At 56.0% G+C, this 23,292-nt stretch overlaps 2 protein-coding genes across 3 annotated transcripts; one reads left to right on the forward strand and one right to left on the reverse strand.

Moving 5' to 3' along the window:
• Window positions 1-270: 270 nt before the first annotated feature.
• On the reverse strand, window positions 271-14,445 carry Ndufs6 (NADH:ubiquinone oxidoreductase subunit S6). Of its 2 annotated transcripts, none has more exons than XM_077109491.1 (4): window positions 14,275-14,445; window positions 13,403-13,456; window positions 1,606-1,728; window positions 271-436 (listed from the first exon to the last, which is right to left on the reverse strand). In XM_077109491.1, the coding sequence occupies exons 1-4, from the start codon at window positions 14,380-14,382 to the stop codon at window positions 320-322; spliced, it is 402 nt and encodes a 133-aa protein (XP_076965606.1). In that variant the 5' UTR covers window positions 14,383-14,445; the 3' UTR covers window positions 271-319. The 2 variants fall into 2 exon arrangements, with proteins under 2 accessions (XP_076965606.1, XP_076965605.1); XM_077109490.1 differs by having other exon boundaries at window positions 271-443; window positions 14,275-14,437.
• Window positions 14,446-15,940: 1,495 nt separating this feature from the next.
• Mrpl36 (mitochondrial ribosomal protein L36) lies at window positions 15,941-17,283 on the forward strand. Its single transcript, XM_077109404.1, has 2 exons — window positions 15,941-16,010; window positions 16,104-17,283. The coding sequence occupies exon 2, from the start codon at window positions 16,117-16,119 to the stop codon at window positions 16,417-16,419; it is 303 nt and encodes a 100-aa protein (XP_076965519.1). The 5' UTR covers window positions 15,941-16,010; window positions 16,104-16,116; the 3' UTR covers window positions 16,420-17,283.
• The last annotated feature ends 6,009 nt before the right edge of the window (window positions 17,284-23,292 follow it).

Genomic DNA, 23,292 nt, shown 5'->3' on the forward strand with positions numbered 1-23,292 from the left:
ACTCACACAGGCACGTCTCAGGACAGAAGGAGCTCGGGTGATCAAGGTCCCTGACCACCAAGGGCTGGCCCGGCTCTCCCAGCACCCCGCTGCCCTCTGGAAGCTCACCAGCGAGGGCTGCCTGCTCTCCTCTCTAGACCCTAGAGGCTGGAGCTTGATTTCTTTCACCCTGAACCCGCCTCGCCTCTTTCCTCTACAGTCATGGGACCCTGGTGTGCCTGTTGTCCACCACCTTGGAAGTTCGTCCTAGGAAAGAAGAGACCGGAGAGCTCGTGGGAGGTGTCTTTATTCAGCAGGGCCCCTGCACAGGGAGTGGCGCCTACACTGTGCTCCTGAGGTTGAGGCACCCCGCGGTGCTGGGCGACAGGGTGCCGATGCTAATGACGATGCTGTTGGAACCGTAGGCCACAGTAGCCACATGTCCCGGTTTTCGTTTCTTTGTCCTGAAAAAAATTCAAAAGGAAAATCTCATAGTGCACGCTCCACTTCCAACCACAGCCTGAGGAGCAGCACAGAACTGAGATGCATGTCAACCAGAAGCCCACTGAGGCCCAGGGCGGGGCTGAGTGGGACGAGCAGGCCCTGGATCCTGGTTCACCCTGACCTGACCTGTGGGCAGCAGGGGGCAGAGGATGGAGCCCCGCCTCAGGCCCTGCCTATGCAGCCGTCCCAAAGGATGGCCAGAGGAACTCCCGTGCCCCCAACAGCTATAGCTGGCTGCGACCCACCTGCTCTCTGAGCCCGAGGACCAGGACGCCCCAACCTCAGCCCACGGGCCGGGCTCCAGGGATGTCACCTGGACACAAGGTGACAGCATCCTGTTCTAGGCTGCTGACACCTTGCGCTGCTACACTGCCCTTTACCCTGACAAGCACCCAAGATGAATGCCAGCTTCCAGTAAAGGCCACTTCCAAAGGCGACAGGCCACCCACCAGGACACCAGCTGGTGAAACAAGAGCCCCACCTGCCCCGTCACAGGGTCTGCAGTCTCCTCCCCTCCAGCACAGGACCTGCACTACTGGGGACCTGCCCCAGGGCCTCACAACTCCTCCGCTGGCCCGTGTGGTGCTAGCCAACAGGACTGCAGGGGACCGATAGGAAAAGCCTCCCTCTGAGGGTCTCATGCTGCCGTCCCGACCTTCTGTGTGGCTGGATGCAGGCAGGTCCCTCAGGGAGGAGGTTAAAATGGGTCACTAAGGTGGTCCGCATGAGCAGACACACGCAGAGGGACCACACATGTGGACACAGGGAGGACACAGCGTCTGCCAGTCAGGGAGGGCCGTCAGGAGAGGGCCTGCCCGCCAACCTGGGCCTCCAGCCTTGGGAAGGGCATGGACATCCTGGCCTGAGCCTTAGGCTGAGGCACCCTGCCTGGAACAGCAGCCTGGAACAGCAGCCAGGGGGATGGCTCGGAGACAGGCCTGGTGCTGGGGGGGAGGGTGGAGGCCCCAGGCGACACCAAGCCAGCACTCAGGCACGAAGCTGCTTCCAGAAGGCCACTCCACACAGGCCCCGCCGTGCAGGCTGGCAGGCGACTGTGTGCAGGTGACCACTGGGGACCAGCAGGCCACACAAAGAGCACCAACGAGCAGCAGGGCTACCTACCAGGTTTATGTACACCTTGGGGTGGCCCAGGGCGCCCCCGCTGCCGTCACAGGAGATCACCCGGTGGTCCACCTCGCTCACAGGCTGCTCTGCTATCAAATCAATGGCGAAGTTTTCATTCACCTGGAACGAGAGGAAACTTAGCCAGGGGCACACAGCCTCGATCATCTAACCACGGAAGCTTGTCAACAGCACCCACCCAACCCATGCACCCGGCACATTTCACTAAAGATGACCATCGTAGTCTTTCCACACAGACGAACAATTCCGTGAAACACAGCCACACGTCCACGTTGACCCTTCACATGGAATGCAAGGGTTGGAACAGTAGGAAGAATTCTAACTCTGCCCTCGGCTCGGCAACTGCCAAGCCTGCCCCAGGTGCCTACACTCACTCTCCCGTCCCCTCCAGTGCCCATGCCCACCCTCCCCAGACCCAGAAGAGCACAGCTGGCCACAGGCCTCCGGGCTTCCTCGAGAGACCTGACAGGGAAGCTGGTGTGTGGCAAGCATGACCCCACGCGTGTCAACACATACATCCACAACCACACGCTCTCGCAGGCACAAAGACACCCACACAGACAAGCAGTTCAGAACGGTGAGTCCTCGAGAGAGCGCCAACTCCGATCTACAGGGCTGTCTCTGCTATGCCCACCCAAGCGCCTTTTCCCACGGTGAGAGCCCTGGCGCTCAATGACAGCACGTGCTAACCTGCACAGTCCCCAGCTGAAGGAACTGCGGACCCAACACCAGAGTCCAGGGGCTGCACCCCCACCCGAGGCAGATCCCCACCAGCATACTACGGCTTCACAAAACGCAGAGCTGGCCCTGCCGCAATGCGTCTCCCACCTCCCAGCTGATTCAAACAAGTTTCCACACATCCACACAAACCTGAAGGGACAGGCAGCACCAGGCCCTCGGACCTCCCCAGCCTGGCAGAGAGCCTGCTCCGCTTCACCAGGTGGGGGAGCGTCCACAGCAGGTCCTGACCTGCACACACAGGGCTCCTGCCGCCTCCTTCTCCATCACAAAATGCTACATGCTGCCACCAACCAGCACCTCCTGGAAAGCAGTCCCCTTCCCCAGAGCCCCGTTCCGTAACAGTGCCCAGCGTGCCCTGTGTGCGGCCACTGACTCCGCGCTTTCCATGCTTCTCCCTTAACGGCACTGCATGAGCAGCCCCGCACACAGGTGTGCACAACAGGAAGTGTGTCCTCAGGGAGCACCGGGCAGTGGGCCCCTACGGCCTGAGGATGAACAGCCCACAGAACTGTCAGACGCTGGCCAGGCTCAGCCCCGCCTCTGGGGGCACCTCAGAGCAGCTCTGGGTGATGCTGCTCTCCGTCAGGGCAGCTGAGAGCTCCGCCAAGTCCAGGTCTGCTGCCCATTTCCACAGGACTCTGGTGCCTTTTCCTGTGTATTTTAAAGTTCTTCATCATGGAACATCAGACCTTTATCAAATCAGGCTGTGACTGTCCCACCCCACACCCAGGTTCTGACTTCCAGCGTGTCACCAGGACTCCGGCATGCCCCTTCTCCAGGTGCATTCTAGTAGTGACTTGTCTAACTGCAGGAAAAAGCCTACTTCGAGGGGACTGGGCATGCGTCAAGCTGACCCGTTAACTTAGCCAGACACCCCGGACAAAGCCGAAACATGTGCACAAGAAAAAGGCCCTCGCCTGTCCAAATCTACTCTGTGCCTCGGGGACCAGCCCTCAGCAGTGGCTTGGAACCGCGGCAGAGACCTTCCTCAGGGTCTCCTGTGTCTGCTGGCGAGTCCTGGTCTCCTCGTCCACCGCATCGCCTACCAGACTAGTGTAACGAACCCCTGTGAGGAGACGCACGAAAGGGCAGACAGACACGGGGTACAAGTGGGCAGACAGACGGGAGCGGAGAGGAGTAAAGAGGTGAAGAAGAGGAAGTGTCTGCTCCTCCCTCCTGCCCAGCTTATTCACTCAAAAAAGGCCACGCATTACTCTTCACCGTGACTACACTCTGACCAGCATTCCTTTAACCCTGAGGGCCAACTGAGATCAGGTCCAGGTTAATACAAACAGAGCCTCTCACACCCAAGGACGTTACTATGGAAACCAGGTGGTGCACCCGCATAGTTATCTAACAGCCTCAGGGGGAAACTGCTGGGCATTCCAATCGTGGGAATCAGGGCGCCAGTTGCCCCCCAAGAGTTTGCTCACTGGGGGACACTTCCCTGTCTATTTCCGTGGTCAGAATACCTATAGACTACTATGCACACTTACGATGGAACTGTTCCAATAAACCCACCACGACCGGGAAAGACCATCCGGCAGAAAATGCACCAGCACTAGCCCTGTGAGCTCACAGAGCAGCAAGCGCACACGCCGTGCAGTGCTTCACATGGAATCCTGTGGCCGCTGTGGCTGCTGTCTGACCACTGCCCAGCATCTTGGGGAAGACTGCATCCTGTCAATCAGTGGAGGAAAAGATCGAAACCCAAAGCACAGTTTCTGCTAAGTAAGGCCTCTGTACCAGGGTAAAGTCCACCCGTTGACAGTGGCCGTTCTGTGTGAGCTGTACATTCTCTGGTTTGCATTCTTCTCGGTCTTCTCACTGATTCTCAGGGGTCTTCAGACACAGCACGTTACCTCCACAGTAGAGTGCTATTACTTCCCCCACGCCCTCACCTGGGATGCTGGTAAACGTGGAGCACATCCTGGACTTCTGGGCCTCGCTCCTGACCACAGGGGACATCACTGGCGTTTTTGTGGGACTGAAGTAAAACATGTTTCCACAGCAGGGAAACACCATCGACCCTCAGTCTCCAGCAGAAGCAGCATTGAACTGCCGGGCCTTTTCAGCAGGTGAGGGTATGGCTCCTCTCCAGACCACGGGCCAGTCGGACGCTTCCACAGACCTCCTCGCACAGACTGCTGGGTCACCGTGCAGCTGGAGCGCCTGCCGGCATCTCACACAGAACTCCGCGCCCACGTCCACATTTATTCTTCTCTGTTTATTAGGCTTAAGCATCGTTGTTATTCTTCTCGTGCCTTAAAACATCTCAAAAGTGTTCCCTGAAGTTCTGCGCAGCTGTAGGATTCCTGAACACCTAGCAGTTGGGTGGAATGTCCCCATGAACCACCTGGAAGGGCCATTCCTTGGCTTTAAGTTCTATGGACACTGGTCTGACTGAGCCTCCCACTCTCACTGGAGGCAATTCTGGTCACCATGTCCCTGTCCAACTACCCACTGGTCTGAGTCCCTCTGACCACTCGCAGAGGTGCACTGCAGGCGCTCACTGGGGCATGACTCCTCACTGGGATGGCTCACTCTGCACCCACATCTGCTCTCTTCCGGCCAGGCAGTTCCACTTGACCGAGGAATGACTGGTGGCTTGGTGGCTTGCTGGGTTTCCTCGCGCACGCAGGGTTCACTCACCCATCCCGCCCGTCTTCTGCTCCACTAACTGTTTGGCCAGTGCTCCCTTCTCCGCGCTGTCCTGGCTCACGCTGCCACCCCTCACAGCTGAGCTGGGAACCGACCAGGCTGTGACCAGCACAGACCCTAAGATCACCTCCTCGGTTGCCTGGACTTGCTTCTGTCCCCTGGGCAGACTGCTCTTCCTCTTGCCCCTATGCTTGTGCCCCGTACCGTGGCCGCTTTGCCCTGGGTACGAGCTGTTCCCTAGTCCCTGTGCGGGGCTGTCAGCACTGAGTCTTCTCTGCCGCAGTCAGTCGGGCTGCAGCAAAATAACCGGGGAGAGACGAACAACTTGTGCACGTTGATACAGCAGGAGTGGGAGCCGTTTACTGTAGGACAGGAGCAGTATTTATACATTCCACACAGCTTATCTAATTAGCATAAACTAGATACAGCAGTCAACCAATCAGGAATCTCCACACTTAATGGCTCGCTGGTGTTACTTCACAAACCACTCCCTCTGGCATTTTGCCAGGTGCCATCCTGACTTGTTTACAGACTCTAACATTTCCCCCTTTTGTTTAATTTAAATAATGACCATAGTGGTTTTTACACAAACACCATAAATAATCTGCTATAAGCAGAAGGGGAGAATACAAAATGCCACAATACCAAGCCAATTGATGGCTCCATGCAAGAAGCCCTTGGAAAAATTATACCAGCAATGACACCATTAGCAAAGATACCAAGTTACAATTTGTTGTAAATTATAGTTTGTTGTCTCAGTCCAGGTAAAGCAGTGTCTCAATAGATTAACTCACAGTCCAGGTAAGTTCTGCAGGCAGCTAGCTTAAATCACAGTCCAGGTAAGTTCTGCAGGCAGCTAGCTTGATCCGAAGTCTTGTCCGGTTCTCAGCAACACTGGAAATTCTTTCACCTTTGTTTTCACCAGCAATGGGACGAAGGCAGGAACTCCGGATGGCTAAAGAAAATCCTGTAGCATTTCACTAAGAAAACAACCTTCTGAACAATTTAGTACATTATCTCAAGATTTTTTTACATTTGAAATAAGCCTTAATAGTACTCATTACTCATCAGCCTCCAGGTGTGGGAGAACCATTGTAGTTACTGACATTGGAAATGATCAAACTTCAGGGAAGCCAGTAGCGTCTTCTGCCAGCTGTAGCATCCTGGGCAGCCCCAGATGGCCCTGGGGAGAGTCCCAGACTCAAACTTGCTTCCGGGCACAGGGAGCAAGAGCCTGCGAGACTATGCCTGGATTTGGGCTCTTGCAGTGGCCTCCCGCTCCCCCGGCAGGGGGGCGGGAAAGAGCCCGCTGCAGCCGCTTGGAAAAACCTTGCTGTGCCATGATCGGCTCACGCACGTGGCGGCCGCTGCCCCATTCCGATTCACGCACCCTCCGGTAACGAAAAGTATTCAGTAACAGCCTTTTGCTGCAACTTTTTTCCTGATAATCCTTCTTTTTCTGAACTTTCTTTTTCTTTCTGACTAGAGTTCCTGGGCTTTTATCAACACATGCCCTAATTGCTCTTGGTTCCACTGGGATGCCTCCTTCCCTTAGTAATTTACTTAACACCCCTTCCATATTTTCATCACAAAGACAATACAATACACCAAGACAAAACAAGACACAAACATACTGTATCAATCCTCTCCATTTTCTCAAAATGGCCATTTTTCCTCTCGCCCTATCTAGGGACGAGCAGATTTGCTCCCGTCCTATCTATGGACAGGCAGCTTTTTTTTTTCGTCACTTACCCCCAAGTGTCCTGGGGCTCCCCGTAACGGGCCACCATCTGCCGCAGTCAGGCTGTAGCAAAATAACCGGGAGGTGACGAACAACTTGTGTACCTTGATACAGTAGGAGCCATTTATTGTAGGACAGGAGCGGTATTTATACATTACACACAGCTTATTTAATTAACATAAACTAGATACAGCAGTCAACCAATCAGGAATCTCCACACTTAATGGCTTGCTGGCGTTACTTCACAAACCACTCCCTCTGGCATTTTCCCAGGCGCCATCCTGACTTGTTTACAGACTCTAACACTTCTTGGTCCACTCAACGCTCTTCCAGCCTCAGTCCCACACTGCTGGGCATCATGCCCTCAACCCATCCTTCTGGTCCTCACTGGCTGGGTCAGTACACACCCTGGTGCCCTCTGAGCCCATGCTGCAGGAGTCTCTTGTCCACCATCAGGAGCCACCTGCACAGACTGCAACAGAACCCACCCCACGGAGCACACAGTCGCTCTAAGTAGAAGGAGAGACAACTGGACATACTGCAGGGCGTGAACCGGGACACCGCGAGGCGGAGACACCAGCTACTGAGTGCAGGCACACTCCCCGCTCCTGTGGGCAGAGACGAGGGCCTGCCGACACACAGTTCCGTAACACTGGAAGGACACGCCAGTAAAGGTCACAAACAGGAGGCAAAGAGTCCAGGGGAAAGGGTTACGGTTAGGCTTCCTTTGAAACTTTATAAGTTCAATATTAAAACCATGTTTACGGTTCACAAAATTAGAAAAATGAACATTCTTATGTAAAATAAAAAGTAAACCTATGGACCTGGTATTTCCAAGTAACTTTAAAAGAAAGAAGAGGAAGGCCTCCGACAGGACACACCGTGAGAATGGGGCACTTCCGCGGTCTCTGCAGGTGGCCCCGCACTGGGGACAGCGGACGCGGAGGTGAGGCCAGCAGCCACAGCAGTCTCCCGACCCTGACCTCACCAGGGCTGTCGTCAACACTCATGAAGCACGTGTCCTCCTGTGCCCACGTACACACACGCCTTGCCCCCAGGAACAGCACCAGTGACAATGAGCACCCCTGAAGCCCACACCGTGGCCCCAACACCCCACTTCACACCCAGAGGACCAGGCTCCTCCAAAGGCGGCTGGTTCCAGGGTGGGAAGGACTTGAGATGAACCGGAGAGTGCTGCGGTAGACGAGGAAGGAGTCAAGGATGACTGGGGGGCGAGAACCTCCCACGAGGGCTGGCGTGAGGACACGGGAGGTGGCCACCAAGCACTGAAGACCACGTTCTTGTGACGTGGCGAGACCCGTCAACACCTCCCAGGGAGTCGAGTGCCAGTCAGACACGGGAGGCCAACGGGCACCTCTCCTCTTCTCCCTACAGCAAACTCGCTGGTACTGCAAGATGGCAAACATCACCTCTCCCAGGCCCTGGGTGGAGTGCACATCAGCCACAGGCACGCTGACACAGAGGACGGACCCCGCCACCAGATTACAAGCCCCTCAGGACCGGAGCATGCCAACGCTACAGGGACAGACCTCCACGGGAGAGAACCGATTCCTAACCAGGGAATTCCTGGGAGAAGGACAGGGCAAGGAGAGGGGCAAGTGGGAGCCGCAGAGACAGGAGGGGCTGGAGACACCCCAATAACTGCAGTGTACAGGGCTTACTGGCTCTGAGTCAAACTGTAAAATATGGCAAAACTGACAGCATTTAGCACCCCATGTGTGACAACACTGTCATCTACTGAAGGAAATAAAATTCTGTCATCTTCTGAAATGAATGCTGGCAAATTTGAAACCAATAATGTGATGCCAAAGACTTGCTCCAGAGTTACCTGGGGCTGACGGGGCTGGGAGCTGGCAGAGCAGAGCTGAGGCCGGGCTGGCCACCTGCCAATGACCTCAGCTGATGGCCGCTGAACCCGAGAGCCTGGGAAGAGAGAACCGCTGTACTGCTCCACTTCACAGTGGCTTTTAACAACGCCATCCGACATCCCGGCTTGGTGAGCAGCCCCTCCTGATGCCCCCTGTGGCAAATCCAGAAACCCGGGTGGGGCTGACCTCCCAGAGTGTCCATCCCTGACCTAATGCCTCGGTCACAAGCCTGAACAGCCAGGAGACAGGCATTCTCACTGGAAGAAGCAGAGCCTTAGCGGTAAGAAGCCCACCGCACAGTGCCCCGCCCACCACAAGCCCCACTGAATCCACCCTTGTTCCTTCATGAGTCACCAGGCCTGCTGCAAGCAGAAGACTTTCCCTTTTCCAGGGCACTTCTTCCCGAGGCTCTGGAGGGCAACGGTCATCCTCTGAACACAGGACATCCTGGTCATGAGCAGGAAAGGTCTGTTTCGCACACAGGCTCTAAGGAGGACCTCGCCAATGACACCTCGTCACCTGCATCTCTCCCATGCCCAAGCTCAGCAGCGGGGACAAGACGTGCCTCAAAAGCTAGCGTAGGAGGCCAGAGGTTCCACAGCTGCTGCATACCACAGGGGACACACTGCACGAAGCAGCAACCACCCTTCCCACAAGCCATCAGGCCCACAGGAGCACGGAGCCCAGGACACTCTGCAAGGCTGGCTGGGTAAACAACCTTGCTGTTTCCAATCGGGTGAGATCTGCAGTCCAACAGGGTCCTGGCAGTCCAGGGGCATGCTGGCCCCAACCCTGCAGCCCCAACTCCCACCTGGACATTCTGGACACACCCGGCAGACAGACCCCCGCCAGTGCAGGGCAGGGCTGAAAACAAGCCCAGAAGCTCACGACACGGGTAGGCGGCTGTGTCCAGAACTACCGGCCAGGGCTGAGGAGTCCTGAACCACTGCTGGCAGAGGCTGGCCGCAGAGAGGCAACGCCCAGTGCCTCTCACCAAAGCTCATGGAAACATGGCCTTCCAGAAGGGTTGGTGTTTCTAGGCAGACTTGTCAGTTACAGGCTACCACGGAGTGCAGCCTCTCAGAGCTCTCTGGAAACAGAGAAGTCACCAGAAATGACGGTGCCCGAAGCCCACAGCAGTGCCCAGCAGCGGCCGGCCTCCACTGTGGCGCTACAGGCCCCTCGGCCACGACACCAGCACCTTGCGGCAGGCCTGTAAGAAGGCGTGTTCTGCTCAGCCCCAGGCAGCGATGCCAGAACCAAGGGAGTAAAGCCATGCGGGCAGTAACATGGGACACCTAAGTGACAACATGTCAGAGGCCACACTAACAAGCCCCCAGGCCTCCAGCATGCAGAGACCCACGTCTCCTGTGGGAAGGGCAGCTGACGCCAGGATGCTGCTGACACACGAGACTGCCCTCCTGTCACTTACTGCGCAGCCCAGGGCGACCCTGACCTCCCATTATTAGCAGCTCCTCCCCAGAACTCAGTTCCATGCAGGAGTACGATGAAAACGCAGTCAACACGCCAGCCTGCACCACACTGCCTCGCCCCCCCCCCCCCCCCCCGCTTTGCTCTTCCAAGGGGAGCGGACGGGAGCGGCAGGGCACCGCCGGGTCCTCCGAGGCCATCCGTGGACAGACTCACCGCTGGTCACTGCCACCCTGGAAATGACAACCCTTCCTCTGATCTGGGCATGCAGACACAATTCAAACCCCAAGCCCCAGATTGGGTACAAGTGGTGTTTTCTCTCCTGGTTCCTCTTTGGCTGAGCACTGTGGGTACACAATCTCCCCATGTCACCCAGGTTTTATTGCCTTCTACTGGGTGAGTTAAAGAAATACACTGTTAGCTGCCCTGGCCCCTTGTTCTCTTGTGGCAGGCAGGTCCCCTGGGCTGAGGGCCTTTGGCTGTACAGTCCGTCTGTGTTGATCAAGAGGCCCTTCCTCCCACCTCCTCTGTTGGGGCTGTAACTTTCCTGTGGGTCCACCCCTTCAGCCGCCTTTCTTCCATCCTGGTCATTCTACCTTTAAAGCTAAACACTGTGTCCTGGAAATGGACCACCGGGATTTTCTACTACTCACACAGAGTCAGGGCTGATCTTGCGGCTGCCTCGCAGAGAAGCCACCACATCTGAACCTGGGTGAGTTACGGTTGAACACTTTCTCTGGTCCTGGGGGGTCAACAGCCCTGGCTGGTAACTGTTACTCCTGACAGCCCACGCCCTTCTATGATTCGTACTCCTCGAGAGGACTCTATGCCCTGGCCCAGGAGCTGCCCCACCCTGGTCACAAGTGGCACTTTCCCACCCTGGTACAGCCTCAGCATGAAATCCCTTCCTGCCTGAGTGGTCTGTGACACACAGGGTGGAGAGAGCACTGCTGCTGAGCCCCTAAAAGGGACCCAGTCAGTCTCCACAGGGGCCTGAGGTCACCTTCTCCCCAATTTCTTTCTCTCTTTACCAAGTCACACTGTGTTGCCAGCTGGCTTCACACCTCAGCCTCCCGAGCAGCTGGGATTACAGCCACGCGCCTGCGGCCCCGGCTTCATCTTGTTTCCCTAAGATGGCAAAAGACACATCAACACCAGCATCTTAAAGCCCTTTGAGTGCTGAGGTGGTTGTAAGCATTTCACAAAGTTGTACAACCATGACCCCTGCTCACCTGTCCCTGTAACCCACTGCAGCACCACGAAGCCCCCAAAGCTTCCCACCCTGTCATCAAGGTTCAGGCGACTACATCAGAACCCCCGTCCCGTCCCTCTTAGGTCTGGACAGTGTCCCACTGTGCATGCACCACGTTCCCATCCCCTGTCCTGTGGAAGGAGGCCTCCATGGCCTCCACATCTTCTCCACGGTGAACAGCGCTACGGGAACACGGCTGTGCAGATCCCACGTGCCTGCGGCCCGGCTTCAGTTCCTGTGGGTTCAGTTAGGCATGGAATGGCGGGTCCCGGGTTCCCTGCAGCGGCTGCCTTGACCGCACTTACTGGCTCCTCTCTAGGCCCCTGATGTGCTTCCACACCACACACTGGCAGCTTCCTCTCCAGCACGGCTTGCAGTTGACTGTCCACCAGCCTAAGCTGCACACACTCTTCTCAGAAGGATCTGTTCACCTCACATGGAGAACCTGTGAGCACCACCTGCAGGCTCCCTAAAAATCAGTGATGGCTTGCACCTTAAAGTGCCACTGAAAAGCAGCGAGGGGCTGGGCAGGTGAGACCACAGGGTCTCTGCTGACATCCCGGCCAGCCCCAGGCTATGGAGGTCACAGCAGTGCCCAGAACCCATCTCCACCTGGCTACAGAGGTCCAATGTGGGTTGCCTGGGTGCAGACTTAGGAGGGAGCCCATCCCACGGGGAGGGAGGCTGGCTGAAGGACCCAACCTCCTGGTGTTCTGCAGCTTCTGCCTAATTGCTTACCTTCAAACATTGAAAATGAGCCTGCCCTCCAGCTGTAAGGAGAGCAACCGCACAGCAAGGTGCTCTCTTCCCAGTGCTGCCTGGGGCAGCTGCTCCCAGCCCATCCCTGTGTCAGGCACCAGGTACCCACGCCCCAGGAGATGAGTAACCAAGACTCACTGTGTTAGAAAACTCACTGGTGGGAGCATGGCTCTGAATGCAGCCGGCCAGGACAACCCAGCACCCGAGCTTGTAAGCAAACACACCAATGCACTCTGGCCAGTCCCCACCACCTCCAGTCCCAGATGTCCCCTTCACACCACTTCCCACGCAGGCCTCAGAGTACCACCAGTGCAGGAGAGGGATACCTGCTATCAACAGTGCATGTCTGACAACCCAGTAACGGCAGCAGAAGAACCTGCAGCCTGGCATCCACCCTTCCAGGGGCCCAGGGCACCACCAACTCCAGGACCACATCAGGCCTTACTTCTGTTCCCTTCCTTGTGGGGGGGGGGGGCATGCCTCATTCTGTGGCATATCTGCAGCCTCCTCTCAATAAGAGCTGCCACAAACTGGACCGTGGGGCCCTATAAAGGCACTCTGCAGCCATGGCAGCTCAAGACAGTGCTAGCCCCATGGGGAGGTGCTTCCCATTCTCTCCTGCAAAGGCCAGCTCAACAACCCAGTGTTCTGTTACTCTTGGTCTTCAGATTAAGTCCAGCTTTATCTTATTTGTTAAAATACTACCAATGAAACTAGAGATAGTGACATCAGGGGTTGCCACAGGCTAGGTATAGAGGATGAACAGGCAGGCGCAGAGATGTGCTGGGCAGGAAAATCCCCGTGTGCTCCTGCAATGGTGGGTCCCCGTCAGTGCACATCTGTCAAACCCAGAGAGTGCATACATTAGGAGCGACCCCTCTGTAATCTGTGGGTGCAAGTCAGACATCAGTTCCAAAACCGGTTCACCAACTATAACAAAGGTCCATGTTAACACAAGATAGATGTGAGCAACAGCAGAGACCGCGAGGGACAGTGGTGTTTGGGACTCTGTGCTCTGTTCAGTTTTTCTATAAACCCAAAAGTGACCTATAAAACTACTCTTAGAGGCCAAGCTCACTGGTAGAGAGCTTGCCTAGTAATGGCCTGGATCCCTGTGCCTGCCCCCATACACAGACTGAAAAGTCAAAAAATCAGGCCAAAGGGGGATTTCTCCATTGGTAGCACCATGTTGGTGCTCAAAATGTCTCAGATTTTGGGGTGCTCCAGATTTTTGGATTAGGCATGCTCCCCCCACATAAACTTTTTGAATGCTTACCTGTCTTAACTAGATCTTTCACTCACCTCTTTCTGGCGACCTACAAACCGAATTTTCCTGTAGTCTTTATCATCATAAACCTGAAAGAAAAAGACCATCTGTGATTTTACAGTCCAATTCTGAAAGTGGTCACTGAACATCAATGACAACGTTTCAGGGAAGTGCATTTCCCTGGCATTTAGGCCTCTGAGGTCGAACCCAACGCCCAAGAAGTGTACTGTGCAAGAAGGAGCGTTTGCCAGAAAGATTCTGAAGGCAGGTGGAAAGCCTAGGGGAGCTGGCCAGCAGGAAGGTGACCTGCAGAGAAGAGAAAACCCTGACTCGGGAAGGACCCCCAACCTTCTTTTCACATATGGCAAATGGCTTCATTTCCTCCTCTAAATACTAAATGACAAGTATACAGGGTCATCTGTTGGTTCACCATCGTAGTGGAGCGCCATTCTGGGCTTTACGCTACATCAGACTCCTAGAGTTAGCAACACCCTCGATTTCATACTAAGCAGCATTAAGAAATTTGACCAAAAGAACTGGCGGTTACAGACTCCCAAAAGGAAGTCTGCCCTAGACAGCGGGCAGAGCTGCCCATCGGACAGCACCTGAAGGTAGCCCAGGAGCGGCCCAGGAGGGCTGAGACACCCACCGCGTCGGTGCGCGCGCTTACGAACACTAGTGTGCACGAGCGTGTCAGCTGCGCGGGGCAGCACGAGCGTGCACGAGCGTGCACGAGCGTGTCAGCTGCGCGGGGCAGCACGAGCGTGCACGAGCGTGTCAGCTGCGAGGGGCAGCACGAGCGTGCACGAGCGTCCGTCGGTGTCTGCGCGACCCCCGACGCTGTCTGCCCGCTGCCTCCCACTAGCCCACCATGCCGTTCCCCGCCGAGCCGCGGACCGACCATTACCTGGCCGGTGTGCGTGACCTTCTCCCCTGTCGGCGACACCCGCACGCCGAAATTCCGGGCCACCCGGGGCAGCAATAGCAGCTGGCGGAAGGTCACTGCCGCCGCCATCTTGCCTGTGACCCTTGACCCGGCGCGCCGGCGCTCCGAGGGCCGCGCATGCGCCTGGCTTCGGGCGGGGGCCTGTGCTCCCGGGACTTCACCCCAAGAGGTGCGCGTGCGCGTGCGCTTCGCCGTCTGGGAGGGCTGGGACTGCGCTCAGTTGAGGCGGAGCTCTTTCAGTACGCAGGTGATCCGCAGTTAGTAACGCCCAGCGATTCTGACTTGGGAAAAGGCAGAGGAGGGTGGAAACTGAAGATGCACTGCTTGTATGCTCATGACATCGATAATCATGAGAAGTTTAAGTATCAGTATTTTGGGTAGACATCAGTGCTTAGCAGAAGAAAATGGAAGTGCATCCCTCTTGCAAAAAAATATGCAGCATTCCTGGTAAGGAGGCAGCCTAGTTTGTGGATTTCTGTAACAGAGACTTAATAAAAGCTACCAGTAAAACTGCAGTCGATTTTATCTAGCATGTAAAAACACAGGCTTGAGAAATGCCTAAGACAGGGTACAAAACTCTGGCCTCCAAACCTGGTATGGGCTGTTTCGCCCCTAAGGCTTCGTCCTCTAACGTAAACCTTAGTCACACAGGGGCCAGCCCGTAGAACGAGCAAGCTCGAACATCATAGGGACAAGATTAAGGTGGGGCCCTGGATTTACAGGAAAAGCAGGAGTGGGGTTGAGGTGCTAATTCCCTAAGGAGTTAACAGAAGCTAATATGTATCCGGGTGTGCCACAGTCTGGATTCTGTTTTGATGCACTGGTAGCTGCAGCCAGAGTCTGAGGACCAGGTGACTCCAAGAAAAAACGCCTACATATTACTGGAAGGTATTGGGAAATGATAAAGAGGAAGAAAAGTCGATGAGAAACAATGCGCGTAAAAGCCTTCAGAAAAAGAAAAGGTGGTCCAACAAATGCCATGCTCAGAGGCAGAATTGTCTCAAAGCTAATAAAACTCCAGGATCCTGGTGCTCACCTGGTGAGGTACAAAGGTGGGCTACCGGATTAGCCTTGTGAACTGGCGGAGAAGTGCCAGCCTGATACGACTCACTTCGCTATACGTAAATAGCAAGATGGATGAATTCACTTATAGATACCTGAAAACAAATATTCAGAGAGCTAACTGGACAATCTAGGTGTTCACTCTAAAATTTATTGCACTATTTTACGTGTTTGGAGCTTTTCATAATGTTGGAGATAAACAGTTTATTCGTGATCAGTTAGAGGCACTGTCTATATCCACTCGCCTCTATGAACCCCTTCATATTTCTGCCAGGATGTCACTTATAGAACGTCATCTTTCACATATGTTTGGACACTGGTTTGTCAGTTTTTCCTATGTCTAAGTGGTTGTGATTTCTTTTTCATTGTGAATATGCAGTTTCACTCCCACTTGTGCCTTTTCGCCCAAGGCACACAGGTAGCGGACCGGAAGGGTTCGCCGAAGCCGGGTGCGAAACGCCCGGCTAGCCTAGTGCGCATGTGCCTTGAGCTCTACGCCTGATGGAGGGTGGGGAGGGGCAGGAGACTCCCCTCCATCTTACTTCCGGGCGGTAGCGTCCCGCGCCACTGAGCAGGCGCGTGCGCAGGCGCAGAAGCGGAAGAGGGGGTGGTGCGGACGGACGGTTCGTTCCCAGGTCAGGTCCCGGGGTCCCGGGCGCCTGTTTCCCCGGGTGGGCAGCGGGTGGGGCGGGGGCGCGGCGCGGGCGCTGACTGGTTTTCTCCCACAGGCCGGGACGAGGCATGGCCGCGCTACTGGCGAGGCGCGTGCTGGCGACTGTCGCGGGCCCGTTCCGACTGCTGAGCCCCTGCGCCGCGGCGTCCGCCTCGTGCGCGTCCCTGCTGCCGGGCCTCGCGGGCGCGGTGCGGGCGGGCGCCGTGCGGTCGGGCGCCGTGCGGCTCCCGCCGCTCCCGCAGCCCGCGGCGGGCTTCAAGACCAAGGCTGTGCTCAAGAAGCGCTGCAAGGACTGCTACCTGGTGAAGCGGCGCGGGCGCTGGTTCGTCTACTGCAAGACCAACCCCAGGCACAAGCAGCGGCAGATGTAGCCCTCGGCCTCCGCGCGGGCGACCGAGCGACGTGACCTCGGGATCGTGCCTTATCAGAGGAAATAAATTTTAACAGCCCGAGTTCTGACCTCTCTTGACCTTAGGACCGGCAGCCCTTTGTATCAGCCCACACCTAGTCAAGCCAGAGCCCAGATGGGAAGCGAATTGCCTTCCTCTAACGTGGAGTGTTTGCGCACGGACTAGAGGGTGGAAGACCCCTGGAGTCCGGAGGCGCTTCCTGGGGCGGAGCTCTGGCCTGTGTCTCACCAGCCCAGGGGACAGCAGTCCCATCCCAAGGACCCGTCTGAAAGACATTGTGGGCAACTTCTAGCTAAAGGACACTTAATCCGTTTATTGCAAATGCCTTTGGGGTAGCAGTTAAGTCTGCCATTCTTGGTCTGAGGCAGAGCAGAAATGCCCCATGTCAGCAAGTCGATGCTTTCAGAAAGTGGTAGTTGGTGCTTTGCTAAAGGAGATGAGAAGCAAAACCGTACCCTGGGGTCTTTGCAGAGGATCTGAAGGAAGCATTATGCTCTGGCATTTTGGAGAGCTGCCATTTGTCAGTGTTGAAAAGCTGAAGCAGGATTCTTGGGAAACGAGGTCCTTTTGTGGCCTGGCTCTTCATATGCTGTGAGTCTCAGAGATGAGTCTCATGAATCCAGTGAAACTTAGTCTGGTACAATTCCTGGCTGGTTCTAAACTACAGGGAACGTGTGTGGTCCCACAAGTCCAATGCAGGGAGCTGTGGACCCGGTTCCCCAGGGTAGGGAATGTGGAGACTCTTGCTGGAGTACCAGCTGCCCCAGCGTCAGAAATTCAGGAACTTTGACAGTGGGTGATGACAATAAATGACAGTTTCAAGTACCAGGTGTCATTTCCCAAGGTCACCCCTGTGATGTGCCTGTGCCCTGGGCCTCTGATGCTCAGGGAACTGGGGAGGGATGCTTCTGGTGGAGCCCAGGCACCAGTGGTCATCAGGCAGTGAGGAGAGGGATCTTGGCAGTGATGAGTGTTTAAGGGGGAGAGAAAGGAGCAGCCCAGACCCAGGCGGTTGGTGTGACTGACACTAGTCCATGCACACATGTGAACCTGGAGATGGCAAGGAGACTCCAGAAGCAGCAGAGTTTTGGTTTTGGGGTGCTAGGCCGTAGGAGGGAAAATGGATAGTGTCCTAAGCAGAGCCTGGCATCTTATGGGGAGAGGACCTGGTACAGACAGATGCCTAGTGTAGTTATTCCCCAGGGTCCAGGTCACCTGTCATGGGCAGCCCAGCCAGCACCTACTGGAGATAAGAGCAGCTCTGTCTGCCTGGGGAGTGACCAGGAGCCTGGTCCAGAGTGGACAGACAAGGCAACTGAAGGGACTGGTGGGACCTCCCTGTCCCTGGGCTGCTGGAGCCCTTTTCATCATGGCCACTCCTGCACATCCCCTCTGATGTCCAACTCTGCCACTTGCCCGTGGTGTGACCTTGGCTCTGTGCTTCAGCTCTCTCTTGAAGTGGGTGAGAAAGGTGAGCTGCCACCTTGGAGTTGGCGTGGTGGAATGCAGGTGTGGAGTTTGTGTGTGTTTTTATTAGTAACAGAATAAGCGACAACTTTTATTCCCCAGGTTTTCCAGTAAAACTGTTTTTCAATAAAAATAAGTAAGCCTTTCCAATGGCTGAATTCCTTCACCCTCTGAACTCTGACCGGCCTCGTGGGCGCTGTGCAGACAGGCTTGGGGGTGAGGCAGGAATTCTGAGTCTGTGTGACAATACTTGGGACCTCCTGGAAGAAAGGTGAGTGCACATCACCTATCAGGCACACAGGCCACTCCGATGCTTCTGAGTCAGCTGTTTCATTGCCCACTCTTGAGGGTCTTGGGGAAGGACCCCACTGGGCGGTTTGTCTGATCTGCAGGGCCACCTCTGGGTGTCTCCAGCATTGTGCTGTGACAACTCAGGCTCTTCTCACAGAATGCTGAGCCTTGGGGGCCCCTTAGCACAGCAGACTGGCCATCCCAATCTGCTTCCCAAGAGTGAGCGTCCCGTAGACCCAGACAGATGAGGCCACGCTTCCTAGAACTTGGCCACCAAATCCCCAGGGTCATTTTGCTGAGTTCTCAGCTCAGGCAGTCCTGGTAAGCCCAACCAGGCTACCCTGGCTGGAGGTGGCAACACCCATGGAGAGCAGGGATAGAGCCAGCCTGTCCTGGTCAGCAGTAAGTTGGGCTAACCCCACACCTAAGTCAGCAGGAGACCATGCGTGGGCAGCTGTGTCATGTATTTCACTGGTGGAAGGCTGGCTTGGTCTGCACCAGCTGCTGCAGCATGGCACTTGGAAAGTTAGGTCCCCAGGTGTGCCCTCGCCACGAGGCTAGCCTCAGAGGTCCAGCTGATGACGTGGCCAGGCTAGTTCCTGTAGCCTCTCCCATTGGTGTGTGGACACTGTCTCCCCCATGTCCCCACATGGTCATCGCTCTGTGTATCTGTGTCCTGATCTTCTGAAGACCCCAGTCAGAGTGGACTAGGGCCACACTAATGACCTCATTGAACCAAATGACCGCTCTAAAGATCCCAACTCCAAATCCAGGCCTTCTCTGAGGCACTGGGGTTGGGAGGTTAATGTGCATTTGGGGCACAATTCAGCCCATTGCAGATGTGAGATGTAAGGTGGACTTCTACCTGTACCTGTCCCCTGGGATTGGGTGGACCTCCTTATCCTACCAGAAAAGGGTTTTCCAAAATTGGGGGGCGGGAAAGATGCAAGAAGCCTGCCTTGTAGAAGAAACCCCCGAGTCTGAGTCAGCGGCAGGTCTGGAGGCCTTGGGGGCCCCAGAGGGGAGCCGTGGACACAGCAGCCCCAGTCCTGTCCAGAAGAGGACGAAGCCTGTCTTGGCATGAGCTCTGCTTTGGATGGCTCGCCCTCCCCACATAGGGGTTGGTGGGCAGAAGGCCCTGAGAGCTGCAGCTCTTGGTGTCTGGAGTCTGCCCAGCTGGACTGGGAGGGGGTGGACATTATCACCAAAGGGAGCAGCACAGTGTGGAGAGCTCAGCTCTGCTCTGCAGAAGGGAGCACCAGCCAGCTGGCCTTCATGAGGAGCTGTGGACACATCAAGGCATGTGTCCTGTGGGACTTCCAAAGTGTGAGAAGCTTCTTTTCACAAGGAGAACATCACAAACTGTTCACCAGAACTGGGAATTCCTCCTCTGTGAGAGGGCTTTCCTCAAGCATGTGTGCATGATCGTGTGTGTGTGTAGTATATGTGTTCACGTGTGCACGAGCATGTGTGTGCATGTGGCTGTGTGAGCATGGACATGTACATACATCTATGTTGGCATGAGTGAACGTGTGCATGCAGCTGTGTGGGCGTGGGCACATGTGTGCATGCGGCTGTGTGTGGGCACGTGTGTGCAGCTATGTGGGTGTGAGCACGTGTGCATGCAGCTGTATGGGCATGAACATGAACGTGTGTGCATTCAGCTGTGTGTGGACATGAGCACCTGTGTGTGGGCCCATGTGCATGTTGTGTGTGGGCATGAGCACATGGATGTGAGCACGTGTGTGCATGCAGCTGTGTGTGCTTGTGTGCACACAGGCACAACATGCCCATGCACACATACGCATGCACACACAGTGTAGGGAGGGTGTGTAATGTGTTGGCAGAGCTGCAACAGTGACCTCAGTGGGCTGTAGGACCTCCAGCCAATGACCTTTCCTTTCTCAGTGTTGTGTCTCATGGAGGCCACGTGGCCTCCCTGCCTCCATCTCTGCCTGGTGTCACTGATGCTGTGGCATATCCTCAGCACAGGCCCTTGGAGGTGGAGGAGAGAGGGGCTCCTGCTCTGGCTGTCCTTCCATCTAGGCAGGGCTGGAGCAGGTCAGTTGAGGGGACAATGGAACATGAGGGTTACAAGTGGACCATACAGAGTCTTGAAGGCAGAGGGCCTGGCCTCCTTGAAGTCTGAGGCCCTGTGAAGGGTGACATTCAGCTAGAACCTGAAGGATGGTGGTGGATAGGGTCCAGGGGGGCAGCACGGCAGAGGGCCAAGGCTGGGTGCACAGGCTGGGAACTGAGCAGTGTCCTGAATGACCGGGCCCCGTTTCCCACATGCATCATGCTATGGAGGGAAACCTGACCGTCCTTGCTTACCTGTAGCTTCAGGCCTGGGTGCTGTGGAAGTCTGGGCATGCCTAGGCACGGCCTCGAGGAGTCGCACAGACACATGCCCAGCCACAGAGAACCACAGGGATCTGCGAAGAGACAAAGAGGTGCACCTCGTGGAACATCTCCTCCATGACCAAAGCTGGATTTCTGATAATTGTGCCTGAGTCAAAGCCTTTTGGTTTTCTCCCCATTGCTTCAGGTGTGCTTGGCCCACCCAGGCTGCCTTCAAGTGAAGCCCAGCCTCATGAGGCCAGAGTGTGCAGTGGCCACCACTAGACAGGCTTTGTGTGGACTGAGCTGTGTTGAACGACACCTGAGTGTGCTGAGGCCAGCAAGTTACGTCCAGGCTTCAGTCCCAGCGCAGCAGTGAAGTAGCTCCCTGCCACTTGCCAGCCCAGCACCAGGTGCATCTGGGGCTGGACATTCTCTGCCGGGGCATCCTGTGCACTGCGGGTATGTCTTGGCCTGTTTCTTGTTGCTATAACAAAGTCCCTGAGGCCAGGTAACTGATAAGGAACAGAAGTGTGTGTGGCTCATGGTTCCTGGGCCTGGTAGTTCCAAGTGCACAGAAGCCAGCACCTGGCGAGGCCTCCTGCTGCGTCAACGTGGCAGGCACCACATGGGGAGACAGCAGCCCTGGGAGCACAGGTCTCTCCTCCTCTTATAAAGCCACCAAAGCCACCAGGGACCCCACCCTCATAGCCTCCCAGAGCCCCACCTCCAAGTAGAGTGTAAGAGTCTGGGAGTGTGCTGAGAGCCATAGCCAAGTAGGAATGACGCAGGGCAATTTCCTTGTCAGCCTACCCCATGTTGCTTAGAGGGAGGACTCTCCATTGTGGAAATGGGCTTGCCTTGGACCCAGGTCATTTGCAGTGACATTGCATGAATGTTTGAGAAAGGTGACCCTGCTCAAGGACCAGGGTGGATCCGGGTTTAGGGAGGATCCTGCTGGATTAGGGTGGGTCCAGGTTTAGGGTGTATCCTGCTGGGAATAGGGAGTACCCTGCTGCCTCAGGTGCCCGCCCACTCCTTGAGTTCCCGTTGAGTTCTCGCGGGATTCAGAGAGTATTTGGGATGCAGAGTCCGGTGGAGGTGTGGATTTTCCCCAGAACGTGCGTGTAGAGTGCCGATGAGAGTTTTGGGAAAAAGAATTGCTGTTTGAATCTACAAGGCTGTGAGTGGCTCGTGATTTTGTGCCCAGCCAGACTGCGGCATGGAACAGCAGGTGTTGCTCAGCATCCTGGGCTCGCTCACGGGACATCCACAGCACCCTCCCTCTGTGTGCTCACCACATGTCCCCAGACACTGCCAGGTGCCCTTGGAGGCAAAGTCACCCAGCTCAGAACCACCACATCAAGGCAGGTGGCTTTACCTCCCTGGGCCCCTGTTTCTCAACTAGGAAATGGGAGTGAGGTTGCTTGTATTAACTCGCCCGACTCGGGACCAGGCTTGGGGTGCTCACGACCCAGGTGGGAGGCAACACCTGAAGCCCGGGGTGGCTTGGGTATGAATCAAGGAGGGAGGCACAGCAGGGGGTGCAGAGCAACAGGCACCACTGTGGACATCACTCACAGCCAAGGGCCACCCCCAGGCCCCTGAGACTTGGGCTCTTCCAAGTTCCTCGAAGGGGGTTAAGCAAGTCCCCTCCAGCTGAGCAAGTGTCCTGCAGAAAGGGCAGGGCCTGGAGGTGGGCAGGCTGTCCTGCAGAGGAGCTGCCCCTGCAGCCACACACAGGGACCGGTGCTGGAGTTGGGCAGGCTGTCCCCCGTGGGAGCTGCCCCTGCAGCCACACACAGGGACCGGTGCTGGAGGTGGGCAGGCTGTCCCCCCTGGGAGCTGCCCCTGCAGCCACACACAGGGACCAGTGCTGGAGGTGGGCAGGCTGTCCCCCCTGGGAGCTGCCCCTGCAGCCACACACAGGGACCCAGAGGCAGGTCAGGGCTCTAGTGGGTGCCAGCACCATGCCTGCAGGTCCCTCCATTTTTAGTGTGAGGGCTCAGGCTGAAGCAAAAGAACAGATGAAGACACTTGCTCAAGCAGACGTCACCACGATGGCCTCGAGAGACTGAGAGCGACAGTCGGGAGAAGCTGCAGACAGATCAGGACCACCCAGAGCGAGGCTGAGGATGCCCAAGCAGTCACCAACCTGCCAGTGCCCACCCACTGTCCTCATTGTGAGTAGAGACAGAGTCTCCCTGTGACACGTGACATGAATCCTCCTGTTCATAAGACAGTATTGTACTTGGGTATCCAGCCCAAGTCAACACGAAGAAAGATGACTTCAGAGTGACTTAGCAGCTGCCATGAGCCAGACAGCATCTCCATAACCTAGGAGGGGGGGCATGAGATCAGTGCGCCTCAGCAGGTCCAGTCCTCCTCGCTGGACACAGGGGTCATGCAGCCTCCTTCACTTCTGCTGGGACCACATTTCAAACATGCCTCAATGTGTCATGTCCCTACCAGCTTCGAGGGGACTAAACCAAACACCTTAATAAGCTCGGGGCAAAGCGCCCCAGACACGCAGGATGCTCAAGGAGCTCAGCAAGCTGCTTCTAGATGTTCTTGCAAGAAAACGTGTGAACAACCAAGCACCCTCTGTATTGGGAAAAGCGCACAGAGGAGAACAGGCTGGAAAGGCGTCGTGGTCAAACAGTTGCCCAGGCACAGAAATAGACCGCAACCAGGTAGAACGAGCAAGCCCCAGGAACCATGAGGAACCTTGAGAGA

This window comes from Callospermophilus lateralis, chromosome 5 (assembly GCF_048772815.1).
Source record: "Callospermophilus lateralis isolate mCalLat2 chromosome 5, mCalLat2.hap1, whole genome shotgun sequence".
NCBI classification, from domain to species: Eukaryota; Metazoa; Chordata; class Mammalia; order Rodentia; family Sciuridae; genus Callospermophilus; species Callospermophilus lateralis.

Coding starts and splice junctions, on each gene's coding strand:
- Mrpl36 (XM_077109404.1), top strand. CDS start 16,117: ATGGCCGCGCTACTGGCGAGGCGCGTGCTGGCGACTGTCGCGGGCCCG.
- Ndufs6 (XM_077109491.1), bottom strand. CDS start 14,382: ATGGCGGCGGCAGTGACCTTCCGCCAGCTGCTATTGCTGCCCCGGGTG. Junction 13,457..14,274: donor AGGTCACGCACACCGGCCAG/GTAATGGTCGGT, acceptor TTTTTCTTTCAG/GTTTATGATGATAAAGACTA. Junction 1,729..13,402: donor TTGTAGGTCGCCAGAAAGAG/GTGAGTGAAAGA, acceptor CTCTCGTTCCAG/GTGAATGAAAACTTCGCCAT.